At 42.7% G+C, this 15,006-nt stretch overlaps 1 protein-coding gene across 2 annotated transcripts in view; it reads left to right on the top strand.

Annotated features, from left to right (window-relative positions):
- The window catches only part of kcnab1a (potassium voltage-gated channel subfamily A regulatory beta subunit 1a), a 452,196-nt gene that overhangs the window by 338,189 nt on the left and 99,001 nt on the right, over positions 1-15,006 (top strand). For both annotated transcript variants that reach the window (XM_070882310.1, XM_070882311.1), the window contains exon 3: positions 10,817-10,854. In XM_070882310.1, coding sequence (XP_070738411.1) covers positions 10,817-10,854 — 38 coding nt within the window. The remainder of the gene's footprint in view (positions 1-10,816; positions 10,855-15,006) is intronic.

Raw genomic sequence — 15,006 nt, forward strand, 5'->3', positions numbered from 1 at the left:
ATGATTCTATCTCTGTGAGCACAGACTGCCGCACTTCTATGAAGTGTTATGTTCTTGTGTGGTTCATTTGCCTACTGATTATATTTTCTGAACCCTTCCTTGTTGTCTGTTCTGATTATGCTTCCACATAAGTCAAATGTCCATTATCATTTCTTGGCATGTGAACCTCAACATCATCAAGGGAGCATTTTTGAGAAATCCTCCAACTGTGGTGGCCATCTGTGTGTCTGAGGTCTTAGATGCCAAAGATGTTGGTTGCTGCACAACAGTAGTCTGCAGAGCAGGTAATCAATGCTCCACAACAGTGCAAAGCTGAGTGACAGAATTCACACTACTGGGCCATTTCTTCCCAGCTCTGCACTGTTACAGAAAATGTGGGTTCTAAATGACCAAAGTGACCTCCAAAGTAAAGTTTTGTTATCTTGTGATATGGTTCAATTCTGATTTTCAACACAGCTGGATGGACTGCTGTCTGTTTCATTTACTCGTGAGCTGTAAATTCTCCATGGGGTGTCAGTGTCATTGCATCATCTTCTGAGCACGTCCAATGCATAAGAGTGATATATCCAAGGTCCTTAAAATGTTGAATGGCATAGATTATATAGATATAAGCAAGTTATTTCAATTAAACTGTAACTACAAATCTAAAGGACTCAATTTCAAAATTAACAAACCCCAAGCGGGACTCGAGATTAGAAGAAATAAGATAGTTGTGGATACGGGAACAAGACTTGCAGCAAATATAATTCCTTCAAAAAAGAGTTGGATAAATTTGGTTGAGAAGAAGACAGAAATCTATACTGATAAATATGGACTGAAACGGTCAAGCACTCCACGAGCGACAATGGCTGGGAATTTCCTCAGAGCTCCTCCTCTTCCTTCGACACATAACTTCGCCTGAAGTGTGGCACAAAACCCGTTTATGCATGGAAACAAAGTTCTGCCACACTTCCGACTAAGTTACAGTGGCAGAATGGGAGTAGCTCCAAGGTAATTCCTGGCCAGTGGCTCGTGTGCTGTTAGGGCTGAGGAGCAATATTGTGTGGATGGCAGCAGGTCAGATTTGAATAGTGGAAATGGATACATATTCAGGAGTTTTGTTTAATTAGCTTTGGGAGTCGGGCAACATTTATTCTAACACTTCCTTCAGGACCTTAAATAAGTGAAGTAGACCCATGAAAGGGTACAAGGTTTGTGAAAGCTTGTGTGGTCTTTTCTCGTCTCGTACCCATGCTCTTAGGTAGCGTATTGTGCTGTTCGTGGAATAATATTGAAGTTAATTCTTCTGGTCAGAGCTGGGCTATATTTCTTTCAAAATGGCTGGGTGAATTAGATAGAGCTTTTAAAATCAGTTTCAATTCATGATTTTCTTATTAATTTGTACTAATTAAAATTGTATGTGATAAAATGTGTACTTAAGTGGCTTAATGCAATTTAGCTCCAGGACTTTATTAGTGTTCTGGTACTAAATAATGACAGATCTACTCTATTTATTTACAGATTTTAGAACTTCACAATATCAAATACTTATCCATAAACATTGTTGATGTATTACATCAATTGAATATATATATGAAACGGATGAGTGAGGATTAAACAACTACTTGCGTTTATAACGTTCTGTGTTGCCTTTAACATAGAAATGTCTCAAAGCAGAAGGATAATCAATTAAATGTTCAAAAAAATTATATCAAAGGAAAACATGAACCTCTAGGAATATTCTTACTTCACAGAAAATTTAAGTCTTTGAAGTCCAAACACTTTAATTCTTTATTGATCTGTTGTATACTAATTAGCTTTTTAAAAAGCTTAACTTAATCTTGCACAAGACTCCACTTTGTTATTTTTATTTTGGCCTTTCGGTGCTTGCAAGCAGTTTCAAGAAGCTGGCATAAAGTGAACTGGTCACTTTGGTGATAATACTCCATTAAACAAATACTGTGGGATGAAAATTTGGTTGCGCCCCTTTTGAGGCGTTAATCTAGACAGAACGGTAATTTTAACGCATTGAACGAAAATGCTGTCGCTAAATATTGCCGAGCTATGTCGCTAGTTCCAAAGTCTGATTTAGATCCCAGGAAAAGCCGAGTTTTAAAGGGCAGCAAGGTAAGTATGCACATGTGCAGCTCCACCTCCTCACGGACCTGAGAGCGGGAAAATGGAAGAGCAAGGAGGAAGGCACAGAGCGCACCGCTTCTTGGTCAAGGCCCTTGAGGCCTTGCTTGAGGCTGTTGAGAGGCTCAACAATGTGTTACATCCTCAAGAGGGACGGAGGCCATCGCCAAGGGTGTTCAGGAGGCTGTGGAGGGAGGTGGCCCAGCAAGTCTCTGCCCGCAAAACGGGGCCAAGACAGTAACGTAATGTTGCAAAAAATTCAACAACCTCACTAGGGTCGTCAGGGTGAGTACCCTTTACATTAACCTTGCAATGTGTTCATGTAAGTCTCACTGTCTTACATAATTTAAAGGCTTTATGCTGCCCACCCATTCTCTATGTGTACCAGGCCATGCTTCTTGTTGCTGGGGTACCCTAAAACCTCTCTATTGCTTCACCAGTTATGCCCCACCCATCCAAGCATCTCTCACTTTCTAGCTCCCAACTCAGCCTGAGGACACCTACTTTTAGGTTGACGCGGCAGCAGCCATGGCATCACAGGCCAAAGCCACACAAGGTCTTCATGATGTCATGCAGACACTGGTTGCTGGCATGCAATCTCAGACTGCAGCGTTTCAAGCACAGTCTGCGCTTATGCAGTCTCAGAGTGATGCCATGCAAGCAGTGACTGCTGCCACAGTCGGACGGGGAACAGACGGTGCCGCAGCAGGTCGGCAATCTGTGGTTGCACATATTGCTCCTGATGCTGTGGCACCGCCCCGGAGGAGTGGCAGTGGCCCGCTGGAAATGGAAGGTGCTGTCCTTCCTCACGATGACCGCATTCTGGTTCCCGCCTCTGCCAGTCCGCCTCTGCATCCGCCACAGCCTGCACCCCAGCCATCTGACAATGCTGCCACCCATCCTGAGGCGATGCAGTCAGCAGTCGGGCCTTCCAGGCCCACAGCTGGTCCAAGGCATCAATGTACGCCATCTATCCTGTCTCCCTCAGACACAGAACAGCCCTCAAGTGGCCTTGCTGCAGGCACTGAGACCACATTGAGGAGGAGCAGTAGGCGTGGGAGGGGTGGGAAATGCCAGCGCAAGATGCACTGAGGAAATGTGTCCCCATGGGACCTCTGTACATATGTTCTGCAGAATAATGATGTTTTGTGTTCATTGAAGGGGCGGTAGCTCCATTTTGTTTTATTTGTGGGTGTGGGGATTCTGGGGTTGTTTGAGGGATGTTTGAAAAATAAACTGTTACTTTGACCGTCCCCTTCAGCCTCTGTTGTTTGACTGTGGACTTGTGACGGAGATGTGGCATTATCGTGGCAGAATGCGTGGTCACTGTTACCTGCATCCCTCAGCTCCTTCCATTTAAGCAAACCGATGCCTTATGAGCCACTGGTGAATAGCCCTAGTACTGTCAACATTGGCATGCTGCCTCTTCCGTGGCTGCTGCTGGTCCTCGCCATCTTACTGAACGTTCAGGGCATCACCAGGCTCCTGTTCCTCACCCTCCTCCTCCTCCTGAGGTGGGCCTGCAATCCCCACTGGCAAGGCCTGGGCCTCATAATGGCTGAGTTGTACAGCATGCAGCACACTACAATGAATAGTGAGACCTGTTGATGGGAGTATTGAAGGCTGTCTCCAGAATAGTTCAGGCATCGGAATCGCTGCTTCAGCAGCCCTATTGTCTGCTCTATGATGTTGTGGGTGGCGGCATGGCTCTCATTGTAGCGTTCCTCTGGTTCTGTGGTGGGATTGTGGAGGGGGATCATAAGGCAGATGGCCAGGCCATACCCCTTGTCCCTAAGCAGCCAGCCTCGGCCTTCCCGTGGTGGCTGAAACAGTCGTGGCACAGTGCTCTCCCGGAGGATAAGCACATCATTTGCACTTCCAGGATAGCGAGCATTGACTGCGAGGATGTGCTGCGTGTTGCACACCAGCTGCACATTTAGGGAGTGGTATCCCTTTCTGTTTCTGAAGACATCTGCATTCTGGAATGGTGCTCGCAAGGCACGTGCATGCAGTCAATTGCTCCTTTGACCCTCGGGAAGCCCGCTATCCTGGCAAACCCACATGCGCACACATCCTGTTTCTCCCTGGTCATCGGGAACATAATGGAGTCCATTCTGCATGTGTAGAGAGCCTGTGTGACGTCTCAAATGCAACAATGTTCTGCGAATTGTGAAATGCTGTATATGTCCCCTGTTGCAGCCTGGAAGGAGCCTGAGGCATAGAAGTTGAGTGCCACTGTGACCTTCCCTGCGACGGGCAGTGCAGTCCTGGAGCTGATGTGAGGCTGCAGGTCTGCCTGTAGGTGATGGCATATCTCTGTAACAATCTCCTTTCAGAAGTGCAGACTTCTGACACACTGCTCCTCGGACAGGTCCAGGTATGAGCGTTGCAGCCGGTAAAGCCGTGGGGGTAAGGCCTACTGGCCCGATGTGTAGGGGCTCTCCTCCTTCAGCCGCCAACATGGCCAAAGCCATTCTCTCTTGATGCTGCCTTACGAGAGCATGTGGAATGTGATGCCGGTGTCATAGTAATGCCCCCATTAAAGTTTTCAAAATGACTTTTTCTCGAGCTGTACTGCTATATCTGTCTGCCGCTGCAAACTCGGAGGCTCACGCACCTTGCTCTGTGTAAACGTTGCACTGACTGTGACCTCCGAGGGAAGCGCTTCCTCATCCCTTTAAATAGCCACCAGTTAACGACTCTGGAAGGCTGCACTGACTGTTTCTTCAGACATGATTATTGGCGGTCGCTAACTGAGGTGGCCACACCTAATTTAGCGAGCGGGGCGCAAGTGTGGCCGTTGCACAAGGAGTGACATCATGACGGATCGAGCCCCTTTTGCCCGCTAACTGAGGCGCTAGACAACTGAATTTACACCACTTTGTGTCTATCGTCAAGGAAGAAGACACAAAAGAAACCCCTGGAAATGGTGGATAACCAAGGGTCTAGCGAGAATGAGGAACGGAAAGAAATGAGTACCATTAAAAAAATGATCTGGATAAATTAATGGGACTGAAAGCCAATAAATCCCCTGGACTTGATGGCCTACATCCTAGCGTTTTGAAAGAGGTAGCTATAGAGAAAGTGGATACATTGGTTGTCATCTTCCAAAATTCCATAGATTTTAGAATGGTTCCCATGACTTGGAAGGTAACAAATGTAACCCCACTATTTAAGAAAGGAGTGTGAGCGAAAACAAAGAACTACAGACCAGTTAGCCGGACATCAGTAGTCGCGAAAATGCTAGAATCTATTATTAAGGACGTGGTAACAGGGCACTTAGAAAATAATAATAGGATTGGACAGAGTCAATACAGATTTATGAAAGGGAAATCATGTTTTAAAAATCTGTTAGAGTTTTTTGAGGTTGTAACTAGAAGAATAGGTATGGGGGAACAAGTGGACATGGTGCATTTGGATTTTCAGAAGGCTTTTGATAAGGTGCCACACAAGAGGTTATTGAACAAAATTAGGGTTCACGAGATTGAGGGTAATATGCTAGCATGGATTGAGGTTTAGTTAAATCAAATCGCACGGGGTAGCCTGGAGGAGGAATTCATAGAATGCATATGGGATTGTTTCTTAGAACAGTATGTTACACAACCTACAAGGGAGCAAGCTATTCTTAGATCTGGTCCTGTGTAATGAGACAGGAATAATAAACGATCTCCTAGTAAAAGATCCTCTCGGAATGCGTGATCACAGTTGAATTTGTAATACAGATTGAGGATGAGGAAGTAGTGTCTCAAACGAGCGTACTATGCTTAAACAAAGGGGACTACAGTGGGATGAGGGCAGAGTTAGCTAAAGTAGACTGGGAACACAGACTAAACAGTGGCACAATTGAGGAACAGTGGAGGACTTTTAAGGAGCTCTTTCATAGTGCTCAACAAAAATATATTCCAGTGAAAAAGAAGGGTGGTAAGAGAAGGGATAACCAGCCGTGGATAACCAAGGAAATAAAGGAGAGTATCAAATTAAAAACCAATGCGTATAAGGTGGCCAAGGTTAGTGGGAAACTAGAAGATTGGGAACATTTTAAACGACAGCAAAGAATGACTAAGAAAGCAATAAAGAAAGGAAAGATAGATTACAAAAGTAAACTTGCACAAAACACAAAAACAGATAGTAAAAGCTTTTACCGATATATAAAACGGAAGAGAGCGACTAAAGTAAATGTTGGTCCCTTAGAAGATGAGAAGGGGGATTTAAAAATGGGAAATGTGGAAATGGCTGAGACCTTAAACAATTATTTTGCTTCGGTCTTCACAGTGGAAGACACAAAAACTATGCCAAAAATTGCTGGTCACGGGAATGTGGGAAGGGAGGACCTTGAGACAATCACTATCACTAGGGAGGTAGTGCTGGACAGGCTAATGGGACTCAAGGTAGACAAGTCCCCTGGTCCTGATGAAATGCATCCCAGGGTATTAAAAGAGATGGCGGAAGTTATAGCAGATGCATTCGTTATAATCTACCAAAATTCTCTGGACTCTGGGGAGGTACCATCGGATTGGAAAGCAGCTAATGTAACGCCTCTGTTTAAAAAAGGGGGCAGACAAAAGGCAGGTAACTATAGGCCGGTTAGTTTAACATCTGTAATGGGGAAAATGCTTGAAGCTATCATTAAGGAAGAAATAGCGGGACATCTAGATAGGAATAGTGCAATCAAGCAGATGCAACATGGATTCATGAAGGGGAAATCATGTTTAACTAATTTACTGGAATTCTTTGAGGATATAACGAGCATGGTGGATAGAGGTGTACCGATGGATGTGGTGTATTTAGATTTCCAAAAGGCATTCGATAAGGTGCCACACAAAAGGTTACTGCAGAAGATAGAGGTACGCGGAGTCAGAGGAAATGTATTAGCATGGATCGAGAATTGGCTGGCTAACAGAAAACAGAGAGTCGGGATAAACGGGTCCTTTTCAGGTTGGAAATCGGTGGTTAGTGGTGTGCCTCAGGGATCGGTGCTGGGACCACAACTGTTTACAATATACATAGATGACCTGAAAGAGGGGACAGAGTGTAGTGTAACAAAATTTTCAGATGACACAAAGATTAGTGGGAAAGCGGGTTGTGTCGAGGACACAGAGAGGCTGCAAAGAGATTTATATAGGTTAAGCGAATGGGCTAAGGTTTGGCAGATGGAATACAATGTCGGAAAATATGAGGTCATCCACCTTGGAAAAAAAAACAGTAAAAGGGAATATTATTTGAATGGGAAGAAATTACAACATGCTGCGGTGCAGAGGGACCTGGGGGTCCTTGTGCATGAATCCCAAAAAGTTAGTTTGCAGGTGCAGCAGGTAATCAGGAAGGCGAATGGAATGTTGGCCTTCATTGCGAGAGGGATGAAGTACAAAAGCAGGGAGGTCCTGCTGCAACTGTACAGGGTATTGGTGAGGCCGCACCTGGAGTACTGCGTGCAGTTTTGGTCACCTTACTTAAGGAAGGATATACTAGCCTTGGACGGGGTACAGAGACGATTCACTAGGCTGATTCTGGAGATGAGGGGGTTACCTTATGATGATAGATTGAGTAGATTGGGTCTTTACTTGTTGGAGTTCAGAAGGATGAGGGGTGATCTTATAGAAATATTTAAAATAATGAAAGGGATACACAAGATAGAGGCAGAGAGGTTGTTTGCACTGGTCGGGGAGACCAGAACTCGGGGGCACAGCCTCAAAATACGGGGGAGCCAATTTAAAACCGAGTTGAGAAGGAAGTTCTTCTCCCAGAGGGTTGTGAATCTGTGGAATTCTCTGCCCAAGGAAGCAGTTGAGGCTAGCTCATTGAATGTATTCAAATCACAGATAGATAGATTTTTAACCAATAAGGGAATTAAGGGTTATGGGGAGCGGGCGGGTAAGTGGAGCTGAGTCCTCGGCCAGATCAGCCATGATCTTTTTGAATGGCGGAGCAGGCTCGAGGGGCTAGATGGCCTACTCCTGTTCCTAATTCTTATGTTCTTATGTTAATGGACAGAAAACAGAGAGTAAGAATAAATGAGTCATTTTCGGGTTGGCAGGCTGTAACTAGTGGCGTACCACAAGGATCAGTGCTTGAGCCTCAGCTATTCACAATTTCTATCAATGATTTGGATGAGGGGACCAAATGTAATATATGCAAGTTTGCTGATGATACAAAGCTAAGTGGGAATGTAAGTTGTGAGGACGATGCAAAGAGACTTCAAGGGGATATAGACAGACTAAGTCAGTGGGCAAGAACGTGACAAGTGGAATATACTGTGGAGAAATGTGAAGTTATCTATTTTGTAGGAAAAATATAAAAGCAGAGCATTTTTAAATGGTGAGAGATTGGGTAATGTTAGTGTTCAGAGGGACCTGGGTGTCCTTGTACACAAAGCACTGAAAGTTAACATGCAGGTACAGCAAGCAATTAAGAAAGTAAATGGTATGTTGGCCTTTATTACAAGATGATTTGTGTATAAGAGTAAAGACATCTTATTGCAATTATATAGGGCCCTGGTGAGACCGCACCTGGAGTATTGTGTACAGTTTTGGACTCCTTACCTCAGGAAGGATATACTTGCCATCAAGGGAGTGCAACAAAGGTTTACCAGACTGATTCCTGGGAAGAGGGGATTGACCTATGAGGAGAGATTGAGTTGATGAGGCCTATATTTTCTAGAATTTAGAAGAATGAGAGGTGATCTCATTGAAACATACAAAATTTTTAGTGTTTGACAGGGTAGATGCAGGGAGGATGTTTCCTCTGACTGAGGAGTCTAGAACCAGAGGTCACAGAATCAGGGGTCGGCCATTTAGAACTGAGATGAGGAGAAATTTCTTCACTCAGAAGGTGGTGAATCTTTTGAATTCTTTACCACAGAGGGCTGTGGAAGCTCAGTCGATGAGTATATTTAAGAAGAAATCGATAGCATTTTGGATATTAAGGGAATCAAGGGAAATGGGGATAGTGCAGGAAAGTGGACTTGAGGTAGAAGATCAGCCATGATCTTATTGAATGGTGGAGCAGGCTCGAGGGGCAGAATGGCCTACTCCTGCTCCTATTCTTATGTTCTTTTGTTCTTATATTACACATGATTTGAGTATCCATATTGGCATTGCTAGGCCACAAGGAAGAGCTATTGAAAAACTCACTGTTGCAGTTTAGGCTTTCTCCCACACGCTTAATTTGTGCTCACAGCAAAAATGCAACTTCCATAAGTAGATTTAGCTGTGTGCAGCCAGTGGAGTGCGAAAAGCCAGGAGAGTATAAAGTTTAGCTTCAGCAGAAGTACAGTCTTCAAGGTAGTTAAGACTTATGGTGCAGTTGGCCTATATTTATACCTAAAGGGTTAAATCGCTCAGTTTTTGTATTTGATTTTCATAAACTTATAAGAGAAACAAGTATAATTCATGTGGTGATATAACTGAAGCTTATGATGTACATGATTTGGGGAGGTCCTGGATGCCTCGTATGCCTGAGATGACCACATATGCAGAAAGTGTCTCTAATTGTACTCAAAATGGTAATCGACTTCACTAATAAAAGATAATTCTGAAATATATAATGTACATAATAGTGTTAATATATTTTAATCTGATTCCGTGGTAAGAGGTCCGTGGAAAGTGACACATTAACCACAGGGCACTCAGATTGGTCCTCCATCTTGACTGCTATCAAATAGCTCCTTGTTGCTCTGGTTTGTGATATCTTTGTCTCACTGCACAGTTAATGGCTAGCTCTATAGCAGTGTAATCAACAGACTAACTACAAAAGCAATAGGATTGCTTAATTATGCACAGATTTGTTGCATGATGTGTTGGAATAAAGTTATGCCATTATGCAGCTGATATGAAGAAACTGGGAAAGTGACTGTCTCGTATTCAAGGATACTCCCTGTCAACAGCTGTCTTTGAGTTTGGAGTGGGTTGGGCACAATGTGGCCCAATGTGTTGCATCTTCTCTTGAGTGTAAAGGCTGTTGTTCTACAATGGCCGCTGAGCCAAAGAAGGAAAGATTAGGAGGAGTGTCCAAAATCTTGGGAAAAATAGTGGGTTTTATGGAAGATTAAAGGAGTTGGAGATGGAAAGGTTTAGGGAGAGACTTTCAGAGACTGGCTCGAGGGGGCTGAAAGCAATGACTAACAATCATGTGATGTGGTGGGGGCTAGGGGTGTGGGGAGGGTTACACATGAGCTCACAGTCAGAGGCATGAAGAGTTTGGGGAACGAGGTTGTACAGCTGGTGATGGCTATGAAGATCGGAAGGAGCAAGGCCAGAGAGGGATTTAAAGATAAAGATTGCCGTTAAGTAATATTATGTACATACCTTTTGGCATTTGCCTAATATGTTAATTTTAGAAACATACAGTGCAGAAGGAGGCCATTTTCGGCTCATCATGTCCACATCGGCTGACAAAGAACCACACGGCCCTCGGTCAGCAGCCCTGGAGGTTATATATAAACTATGAACAATGAACAATAGCAGACAGGTAAAGAGAATCCGGCTCAGCCATTCCGCCATTCACAACTGCGATACTCCATGTATCACAATATTTTACTCTCTACCCCACCCGGAACAATGCGATCTCCTGGGAGAGGCTAAAAACCCATTTAATTGAATATTTTTTTTTAAATACAATGTGAAACAGTCAGCTCATTTCATCTATGTTGCCTGCAGTAATACCTGGCATGACAAAGAATTTCTGTATATTATTTTCTTTCTAGGAACCTGGGTGACATTTGGAGGTCAGATTTCCGATGAGGTAAGAACAGTTTTATTCATTTAAGAATATGACATTGCATAATTTTTAAAGAATGAAGTTAATGTAGTATATTTGGAATTAACATTTATGTTACAATTGTCATTTGAGGCATAATTGTATTCGCTATGGAATGTACAATTCCAAGTTAAGGAATTCCCTCAATTCTGGTACATTTACTTCCACACCTGGAGAGGGGAAACACAGGCACCTGTTTTAATATCCTTGTAAAGTGTGGAGCCTTTGCCACTGGGCACTACAAAACCTTCTCAGGCACTTCTGAATCCTTCCAGTTTTCCACTGTAGCTCTCATTTACATACTATCACTTAAATAATATAGAACATTTAGTCCAGCATTTAGTTGGTGTAATATTTAGATAACTAGAAAATTATGTTACAGTATTTAAAAAAAAATATTATCTAACTGACAACTTTGTGAAGAATTAGAAATAGGCTGCTATCAACCCAGCTGTGTGCTTGCTGTGTTCAAATGTCATTAGCAATGTAGTTTGTGCCAAATCAGCACCTTTGCAAATATCCTGCTTCGTGACACAGCAGAGACAGAATTAGTGGAAGGTTTTAGTCTATTCAAATATGGTACATGGTTCCCCGCAATCTTTCAACATGTGCAATTACCTACCAGTTTTGTGGGCTCTGTGGTAATTGTTTTCATTTATACTGTGGTAAGTAGTTGGTACAATCCTTTTCATTATCAACGGAAAATAAAGCCTTAAATTAATTATACAGCAAAACGTAATGAATTCCTAAACTGTAAACTGAAGAGTATTTTGTTGGTGTAATATTTAGACAACTAGAAAATTTGAAGAAAAGTTACATTCCCTACTTTGACAGAGTCGTTATCATTCTTCAAAATAATACATTCTTTACACACCGCAGGGATTGGTATTACAGAAGGAAATGTCATATGATTGTTTGTCGAGATGTCTTTATTTTTTCTCCCCTCCATAAAAGGGAAGCAGCACACTTGATTATCAGTTCACTTTAGCTTATAGCTACAGAATCTAACTAGATGGTGCACCCAGAGTTGGAAATGGAACTCCTATCAAATGCTGTGGGGATCAATGGGAGGGAAGGCAGTAGACTTTACCAAGGTAGCATTCTTCACATACAGCAGGTGCATACTGAGGTATTGTCAGCTAGGAAGAGGAAGGATCTTGCAATGGAGTTTCAACACCATCTAAAAAGACTGAACAAGCAACATTCTTGAGAAGTTAAGTCTAGGGTGCAATGCTTTGCAAATGTATGGGGATTGCTTCATGTCACAGCTTTGCAAATAAAATTGATGGCCACCTGATGGTGCAAGATGTGGCTGTTTAATGGATGGAATTACTTAACTTTATCCTGGGCACTCTGCCAGAAAGATAATAATGCAAGATGCTTTCTACTATTCATATAACTATATGCTGTTTAGCTAAAGGTTTCTTAGGGTTTTAGCCGCAGGAGATGAATTGCCATGAATTGTTCAGTTTGATTAATACAGAGATGGAGTGTTCTGCAGGCATCCAAGCAATGAAGCCTTCTTTCACAGTTAAATTTATGGAGAGGAGCATGAAATGATGGAACCACAATTTCCTACCCTAAATCCAGATTTCAGCAATAATTTAGAATGAATTCTGAGAACTATGAGACAATAAATCACATAGGGCTAATCTGTAGTGAGGGCCTGATTCAATTCCCTAATTCTGCAGGCTGAGACTAATGCTATTAGCAGTGCCTCTTTACACAAAATACATTTGAGGTTGCATGTATTTCATTGCTCAAATGGAGACTACATTCATTTTTGCAAAAGTAAGTTCAGAAGTTCTCCATTGAGAGCTAATGCAGTAAAGTTGTCTGTAATTTCCACATGGCTTTCATGGATTGAAACACCAACAGGTGATCCTATAGTAAAATAGGAACCTTCCACTTTGACCACAATCGCTGATCCGGGGGCAAATTGCACCCAAAATTGAGCTAATTTTGAGAAGCTTTTTTGTTTTCCTCAACTTTCTGCGCAAACTAATTTGCATTTCACTGAACTTAAACTCTGTCATGAACTAATGCAATCGGGCAGTTTTAGAACGTAATTTAAAAAAATGTTTTGCTTTAACAAAATATTCCTTGATATATTTAAGAGTGGTAACCTGGTGCAGTTTGATTAATACAGCTGAAAATAGGTTTATCACAAAAAATAAGCATTTTTAATCAGAGTGTCTAGTCCTCCACTTGTGAGTAACCCGATTTTAAATAACTGAAAATGACTTTAAAAACTATACAGAACTATTTGCTAGTTATATTGATGTACAATCATCAGTTTCTTAGTACATTTTTAAAAATTATAATCAAAAGCTTTTAAAACATGCCAATAGCATCTTTCCACCTAAAAAAAAAGCTTAATCTTAAGAGCCTCCTTGAAGGCCCACAAACGGAAACTCGCAATGGTGATTCATTCGATCTGGGGGCTGTGGTCAGTTTTATAGGCAGGGCCAGCTTCGAGCAACATGTTTTTTAAACTAATGGAAAAGATTGTGGAAACTCGATTTGCGCTGAGTGTAATTTGCGCTTCGAATTCTCTGATCTTTTGCGCTAGTTGGATGGATTTCACAACCTAGCGGAAACTCCAGACTTAAGCATTCATGTAAAGCCAAAAATAGTGGCATTGTGGACTCCAATAGGTTTTAATCAAAGTGCAAACTAATTTTTAAGATAATGCATATGCAAACAATGTTACCTGAAATAGGATCAACCAATTGAATGGACAATCATAGCACAAATTTTCCTGAGAAGCAAAACGATCTATCATCCAAAAAATCCCCATTTCTGGGATATGTGTTGATGGCCAGGCTGGAATTTCCACTCATGTAGTTGGATGTGAAGTGGCTGAGTGCTGCTCTGAAACTCACTGCTGCGCTGAAATAACTTCAAATAGAATGAGGTGGTCACTGTTGAGGCACAGTTTTCTTGAGCTAGTCTCTCCCTGCTTGTTCAATTAACAACCTAAATTCATGTTGTCACTGTAAACACATACTGTCCTTGAATTAAAGGTCAAAAGTGCTTCAGTGTATAACATTCAGTTTAAGGCAATTGATGTACCATTTGGATTGAGATGAAGTTCACTTGTCTTGTACCCAGTTGTCTGAGGTGAACTGATATTTTAGGCTTTACTTGGGTATTTCTTGTGCTTAGTATCAAAGACCACTCTCATATTCGAGTCTTCTCCACAAACAAGGATGACTTTAAAAGCACAATAATTGGTAATGTAGTATTGTGCAGGGGTTGAACAGACATTTTTGCTTCTATATGCTTGAAGGGCCGAATGGCCTACTCCTGCACCTATTTTCTAAGTTTCTATGTTTCTATCAATTAATTGAATTGACATGAGCTTCCTGGTGATCTAATCTTGAAATAGTAGAACAATAAACACTCTATCGGACCATAGGACATATGCTATAAACTACAAAACTGGTTTATTAAAAGTAAAGGTCAAACACTGGCATAAAATCAATGCAGAAAATTTCACTTAGTTACAGAGTTGCTAACTTGTATCTCCCTGAATTGAAAAGTATTAAAAGATGCAACACTTTGTTAACTCTCAATGATGCTAATCCAGGACCAGCATTTGTAAGGCCACTTACAAATTTCTATCTCAATGAACCCAGAACAGCCGATCAGCTGGGAAAATAAAAGTCCAAGGGGGCAGAATTGCCCTGCGATTGGGGGCGATAACCATCTGGGGCTGGGACTTTCTGCACCCAGCACAGAAATCCTGCCCCTGCCGCTGAATTAGGCTTACTGCCCCCCAAAGGAAGCGGAGCACAATCTCGCTCGCTCCACTTCCTTTGGGGGCGGTTCCCAGGGCGCTACTGGGGCGGTGAGTCAAGCGTTCGCGGATGCTCTGCGTAGCTCTGACGCGCTTCAGTGCCACTCCCTTTCGCTTAAAGGGGTGGGGTGCTGTGCACTCTCTAAGGCCTCTGATGGCCACCACTAGGTGAACCAGACCTGCAGCCCGGCACCTAAAATGGAGAGTCGGGCTTCAAGATGGCGGCCTAGACCTCGCTAGGGCCACCATTGTGGAGCCAACCAGAGAGTTGGCAATCCATTAAAGCTGGCGGCCCGGGGCGCTAGCGCCCTCCCCTTTAACTAGCCCTGAGAGTG

The sequence above is a fragment of the Pristiophorus japonicus genome, chromosome 6 (assembly GCF_044704955.1).
Source record: "Pristiophorus japonicus isolate sPriJap1 chromosome 6, sPriJap1.hap1, whole genome shotgun sequence".
In the NCBI taxonomy this organism is placed as follows: Eukaryota; Metazoa; Chordata; class Chondrichthyes; family Pristiophoridae; genus Pristiophorus; species Pristiophorus japonicus.